General features: G+C 41.2%; 1 protein-coding gene across 1 annotated transcript in view; it reads right to left on the minus strand.

Annotated features, from left to right (window-relative positions):
• Positions 1 to 437: 437 nt before the first annotated feature.
• LOC104276612 (choline transporter-like protein 5) overlaps positions 438 to 7,118 on the minus strand; it is a gene marked incomplete at its 5' end in the record, with an annotated part of 43,587 nt that continues 36,906 nt past the window's right edge. The window contains 5 exons of the mRNA XM_009872994.1: positions 438 to 1,001; positions 2,020 to 2,104; positions 2,685 to 2,773; positions 4,127 to 4,197; positions 6,116 to 6,189. Coding sequence (XP_009871296.1) covers positions 889 to 1,001; positions 2,020 to 2,104; positions 2,685 to 2,773; positions 4,127 to 4,197; positions 6,116 to 6,189 — 432 coding nt within the window. The remainder of the gene's footprint in view (positions 1,002 to 2,019; positions 2,105 to 2,684; positions 2,774 to 4,126; positions 4,198 to 6,115; positions 6,190 to 7,118) is intronic.

Here is a 7,118-nt window from a genome sequence, read left to right on the forward strand (position 1 = left end):
GAAGAAAAAGACTGCGTTTGGTTTTCCTTTCAGTGAAATTCAACTTCCTCGTAACATGGAACACAATCAGAGACTCGTTAGAGATAGGAGGATGTCAACACATGTGCATCTCTCTTAAACATCAGCTAAAAATGATACATTCACCATCTTGTACCAGATGAACCTCATTTGTGTGAACCACAAATCACTTCAAGTGCAGTGGGACCTTCTCTCAGCTATACAATCTTTTAAGCACAGCTCACAGAAAACTTCAAGCAGTATGAGCTGTAGCTTTCTCTGACTACCTTCTTTGGGACCTGCAGCCACCATCATTTCTTAAAAGATGCAGTTGTGAATGTGACTAAAAGATCACCACTTTTTTCAGTGTACAGAATCGTTAATGCATGTATAATCACAGTTTAAATAGCTGCGAACCAGCTTGTACAAAAAATACAATCATAGCACCATATCTACAAATTTAGTACCATCTGGTTAAGTAGAGAGTCTTAAACTATGGTTTTTATGGCTAATTAGGTTATACGTTAGTGCTTTCAAAAATCGCCTGAATTTCTTTTACAAACATACACTTATAAAAAGAAACATTATCAAAACCGGCTGTCATCTAAGGCAGCAACTTGTGTTACAAAAATTATTAAAACATCATTATCAACTTTAAAAAGCTTCAGATTTACATTTTCCTTTTCATAGGCACTCTATAAACTAAATCGTGGCCTTGTTTTCACAGATGTTAGTTTAAGCATTTAAACTAGTTGCTCATTTTTTATATATAAGTAAAAGGAAAAAATAATCACCCATTAACTAGAAGCATCATTTACAGTTTTTACTTTCGCCTACTTTACATATTTTGCTTAGAAGTGACACTGTTTGGATGTCGAGGTTTAGTGCATGTTATCCCACTGCCTTCTTGGGGCTTAGCTCCTTCTTCCCTAGGATTCGGTGCAGGCTGGCTGACATGAAGTAGGGTTTTGCTGTAGATCCATCGTTCCTTTCCAGGTCTTCACCTGAATTTACACAGCAAAAGCAGCCAAAAGAACAGCAGCAGTACAACACCACACAGACACACAGCATTGAAAAAAGGAGAGAGCAGAAGACTCAACATTACCAAAAAAAAAAAATCACAATCAAGGCAATTTAGCTCTAAAGTTGAAAGACACTACAAAATTTCTATTTTCTCAAACCAGAAGAGGTTTTACTCAAAGCAGAGACATAAACATCTTGCAAATTTTTAAATGAGAGCAATATATCCTTTTATTCTCCAGTTCTTTGGTTAGGCAGCACAGGTGGAAATTTTCAGAAACACTCATGCCTTCACCAAAGACTGTCATTTTGGGTACCTCTTGCTAGAAAATTTGTCCCAAAACCCCGAGAGCTGGGAATTTAAGCACTTCTTAAAACTGGACTGTTTTTCACTGGGTCATGTTTGTTTAGAACCGAAGTCCGTAACCGGAGATAAATAGGATGCAGCTCTCAAGTAGACATCAGTTTTCTGACTGACTTTGTTCCTAGGACTCTTCGGCAACCCAGTATCTCCAGAATCACAGCTAACCTTAGTTCCTGGGAAAGCAGGGTCAAGAAGGCGTGTGTTTAAAGGAAAGAAAGAATTTAAGACCGTCAGATTTCTTTTGTGATTTTAGCATTCTCTGACATGGTTTAGCACCTGACTCTGTAGGGCTGGGTCAGTGGTTGCACTTGGTGATCTCAAAGGTGTTTTCCAACCAAAACTATTTCATGATTTTGTGATTAACAAGAGGTTTGAGTGGATCACTGCTGCGCAGGGCTCTTTACAAAGCACCCAGAAGTGAACTGTTAAAGAAAGTTAAAGAACATGTGAAAACCAAAAGCCAGATATCCCCATGAGCCACAATAATAGACCACTTCTGCACTGAAGAATGCAAGGAGCATTTCATTTTTCACAGTCTGCTAGCATGTCACCGGTGTTCTGTAAGGAACAGATAAGGCGGTTTTCTACTTCTCTTCCTGTGACCTGCAGGTATTAGTGAAATAAAACGTAGTACTTACAAAAGCAGAGGAAAAGCGTGTCGACACACATTGCATAGACGCTGAAGAACCCGTGTGCAACTAGGTAGGAGCCAATAATGACGGTCTACAAAAAACAAACCACAATAAAACCCCAAATGTAGTTTGGCAGTGGTAACACAAGTCAGAAGCCTAGTCTGCTCAGCAAATTTGGGAGTATTTAATGGCAGCTCTGCAATTCTACCAAAGGGATCACACGTTCAAGGCACTGCATCCTAGCATGCAGTAGCCACTGGTTTTCCATTACAACTCCCGAAGAGAATACAGGCCAGGAATATTCTGAACTCCTTCAAGATTATTCTAAAAAACTACTCGTCCTGGAAATGTTCCAGAGTCTAGGGGGACTACAAAAGGAGAAAGAGATGCATCACAGGTCCCTTCCATTCGAAGTCACACTGTCATCGATGTCTCACCACCAGCCTTGGCTGTCTGGGAGGTCTGGGCAAAGCAGATGTGAAGCCTGATTCTCCCTGAAGGTGCAGGCTCCCTGCCGCACCACTTCTGCCTGAGGGCCCCCGAGGGCGAGGGCAGGAGCCCAGCCCTCATGCCGGGGGACAGAACGCCACTGAGAGGAGGACAGCAGGAGCTGTCATCAGACCCTGCCCCGAGCAGCCTGAGCACCTCCAGCCGGAGCTGGTTTGCCTTACCAACAGTGGTACCCAGTAGTAATTTAACGCTGGTGCCTCCTGTGCAAAGACTTGTATTCTCTGTGTGAAGAAAAAGAATGCGAGAACACCTGCAAGAAGCACAGAAGATTAGTGACTCCTGCGCTAACTCTGACTTCCTAACACCTCCAGAACGTGCGAGACAAACCAAATCCACCACAGATCCAAGGTTAGTTTAAATAAGAGTCTGTAAACAATAAATGCCTCTGTATTCTGACAGAAGACATATGTAAAGTAACCAATTACCATAAAGAAATTCATGAGCCCAGAAAGACTTTAATGAATTGGTTTGTTTCATCATTCTCCTGGATTTAATAGCAAAATTAGTAACTAATGGTAAACAAGACGGTGACAAAGGATAACAATGACCATTAGGTGGATCTTTTCTAAAATAAAAGTGTGAGAAAAATTTTGCTGCTTTAACTGTTATTGCTTGAATAAATACTTAACTATTTCAGATTACAAGGAGAAATGGCAGTGCTAGTGATAAGCAGGACAACATGTTTAGAACACGTCAGTGCATCTACAACATAAAATACCCAAAGAATTTTCTTCTCAAAGAGGAAGAAGAAATGAATTATTTTCAGTATTTCACGGCTTACATCTCTGAAAATATGTTTCAAATGAAATTTTCTACCCCAGTTTGAACGTCATTCTACAGTAATGACAAAATATATTAGATCTGTTCTTGACACTTACTTTCCACTTTTGATTAAAATAAAATTAATTAGAAACCTTTTAAAGTATACAGAATATGGCTGATTGTAAATTAATTTTTTTAAATTGCTGTGACAATTTAGAAAAACTGAGGGAATGCTGTGAACTCGAATTTCTGAAAGCGCTTTGTTAAAAAAATAATTTTCTCTCATAGAAAAACATTAATATATTTTAATATTTACTGATAACTAAGAAAACCCTATAAGGATGTCAGAAATATTCTGTTTCTTTACAAGAACTTATAGCTACAATGGACTTGAACACAGTAGATCTTCAGGCCGTCTCCTGCAGACCTGCACCACCTCCCCTTGCTGCCTGCTGCCAGGACAATCCCATCTGCAGTTTTGTTCAGCCCTCGTGAAAGGAGAATCGATCGTGGCTGACTTATTGGATGTGACTTTGGTTTGATCCAGATAGGATGCGTTGGCTGCAGAAGTCCTTGTGCTGGCAACATGTGCAAGAGCAGTAACAGGAATTACGGAGAAGATGCTGTCAACACCACACTGGGGCTGGAGGGAGAAGGGGAAGAAAACAAAACAATGTATTTCAATTCAATCTTGCAAACCCTAGACACACAGGAACAGCCTCCCAAACAATCAGACCAACGAGAACCTCCAGCTGTCAACTAAGCATACACGAAGATGGCAGGAGTACTTGCGGGTACCAGAAAACAGAACATACTGTTTGGAAAAAATCAGTTAGCTTACCTACACCACCAGCAACGAGAATTTTCCCCAGGAATAAAAGAAAGTCTGTGACTTTGTCCAGAACTGCGACTCTGTTCAGCAAAGGACAAATGACACACAATCATCACAAACCAGACATTTGTATTCTTTCTCCTTAAATCTATGGATAATTACCAAAACATGACCAAGAAGCTGTCTTCTGCTGGTTTCACTGGCTGACAACACAAGGGTGCAGAAATGCAACACTAAGATGAGCTTTGTTACAGCTTAAACCCATGGGGCAAAAAAGCACTGAGCCTCGTGTTGAGTAGAATCCTGTATCTGTGAATGAAACTAGCTCTTCTGATTCATGTTTGCCTTTTAGCTACCCTTGTTGCCTTAATGCATCAACACTGCCAACAGTGCTCAGAGTCTGTTTATTGCTCTTGCTTGCTAAAAACCAAAATATCAAAATATTTTAATTTCAGTCCTCCTTCTGAAAGGGTCACAGATAAGCCGGCCCAGGGGAGGAAAAGTACACACTAAAACAAAGAGTAACCTTTGTGTACATTGCTGGTGGGTCTTCTTTTCACTTGGTCCTCTCTGGCCAACTTTCAGGACCCTGTAACATGCTAAATCTATTTTAAGATAGCACAGTACATCACTGAAGGCAGGAGGCTTCAAAGCAGGGAGACAATCATAGAAGAATGAAAGAAGGTAGGCAAAAAAAGCCACAGTGTGTCTGCAGCCCTCTCTGAAAGTAACCACAGAGAGTTTCTGCTTGAAATCCTGTCAGCCTGTCTTATCAGAAAATGCAGGTAAACAACGGGACAGAAAATGAACTGGTTAGCATCAGCCTCTTGACAGTGCTGAAGGCTATGGATATGGTAACATATAGCACTGGTAACCACGAAAGAAAAACATTAAGAAATATTAAAGAGAACAACACATCATTAACACGTCAGAATTCAGAATTAGCAAAATACACAAGATAAAAAAAAATTAAATCTCCATTTGAAACAATAAAGTTATATGCCTGGTGTTTAGCTATTGCATTTACTGGTTAACAGCAAAAGCACAAAGAACATGTTCTGAAATGTTCACAAAGGTGATGTTCTGAAAGGAAACTGAGGCAGCTTCTCTTTCCTATCGCACAGGCACCAGGCAGTGCGGACCCCGCTGCACCAACACTACCATCAAGTAACAGAGTGAATGCACCCCACTCCCCCATTTCCAACCATCTGCTCTTCTTTCTTAATCATCGTTTCTGTTTTCCTCTTTCAGCCTTTGCCTCCATTACTCTCTTTCTCCCAGTCCTTCACTTAATTTAAACCACCTAACCAGTTTTACCATGTCTCTTGCTTCATAATTAGTGTCTGCAACCGCATCAACACGGCCTGCTTCTAAGTTGTTCTCTTATCATTTTTTGATCTCACAGTAGTACAGGAAAAGCCAGGAGCAATGAAAAAAGTACTGATGGTAACAGAGAGTCTGGCAGCAGTCTCAATGGTGGGGAAAAGGGCCAAGGGAGTTCCCAGCACCAGGGGAGATCTGGTTGTGTTAAAGGTGTTGGCTTTGAAAGCAAAGCACTTGCTCTTCTTTTCGGCCACTGACCCCCTATAAACGTTGAATGAATCTGAAGACTTAGGTCTTTCTGCTTTCCTTTTCACAGACAGTGAGTGGACAAAAGCTCAAACACACATACAGTAGGTGACAAGCACCACATTCCTGTATATCCACAGATCTCCTCTCCCAGGCTCCACTGGTTCCTTGGAGGCACTATCACAACCTGTTGGGTGCTCAGGAATTTAAAAGAGCAATCACAACAAAACTATAGCTCATATCACCTTTGCATAGGTTACTGTGCTGGACAGTCTGCTGTTACACACTGAGTGTTAAAAGCGAGGGACATGTCTGAAGACGGGAGCAGCTTACAATAAAATTTGGAGGAGACACGGGAGAGAAGCGTGTCTTCAGAGTGCAACAGCAGGATGTCTTGACATTTCCAAGGATTGGGAGGCGGCCCCTTACCTCACCACGTTCCGCATGAGCAAAAAGAATGCTTCCTTTGCCGAGGTGCAGAAGTTTTTACCGTATATGGCAATCTGCAAAATAATAGTACCTGTTAAGGATTTTAAGTGACTAGGTTATCTCCTTGTATGCCAGAATCTTACTGCATGTAATACATAGTTCTCTCTAACATGTGGCCTTGGAACTCAGGTGAATGTGAAGCACTTCCCCAAGTTATCTGCTACCCCTCAATGCCTCCCACCAGGTTGGGAAAGAATATTATCCACCTTTCACCTTCAAATCACCTGGTGATGAGCATACCACCCCTTGTGATCTTGCAGGCAGTAGATTCTGTACTTAGTTTGCCAAACAAAGCAAAGAAGGTACTTGGTGAGGGATTCTTCTCACTTTGCTAGTTACCTACACTAGATATATAGACAGTGGAAAGAAACAGGCACTTGTAGAGCACCATTGAGCTGACCCCTGTAGGTATCTCCTTGGACCCAATGCCACTCTTATTTAAGAAAAAACCAGCAAAATCAGTACCAAAGACAGTGGATTTACATCAGCATAAAGTAAAGCAGCTGAAGTTATTTGGAAACAAAACCATTTCTTCTTCTGGGAATAGTGTCCACAAGGGTAAGATATACAAGAACAGCTCTCAGTACAGTCAGTGTAAGCAAGACAGTCAAGAGATGGCATTACATTGAAACATCAGTTGCACGAACATGAGCTGTAACGGACCCATCGCACCCACCTCCTTGGAGACAACAAGCCTATGACTGAAACTGCTTCAGGTCAGAACACCCTAGGCTGAAATCTGGATATGTTTATTTAGGTGAATATCTGGAACTTCTCTTCAGGAAGCTAAGGGTTATTTCAGAGAAATATCACTGCTGTTCCTTCTAGAATTTGTGCTTTTAACTCCCAGGAAGAAATACAGATACTGCATGCATTCTCACCTCCTAGTTCAACACGGCCTCCAAACAGCAATGTCATCAAATTGCAATATGAAACAAGATTC

This window comes from Apaloderma vittatum, unplaced genomic scaffold (assembly GCF_000703405.1).
Source record: "Apaloderma vittatum isolate BGI_N311 unplaced genomic scaffold, ASM70340v1 scaffold9237, whole genome shotgun sequence".
Taxonomy (NCBI): domain Eukaryota; kingdom Metazoa; phylum Chordata; class Aves; order Trogoniformes; family Trogonidae; genus Apaloderma; species Apaloderma vittatum.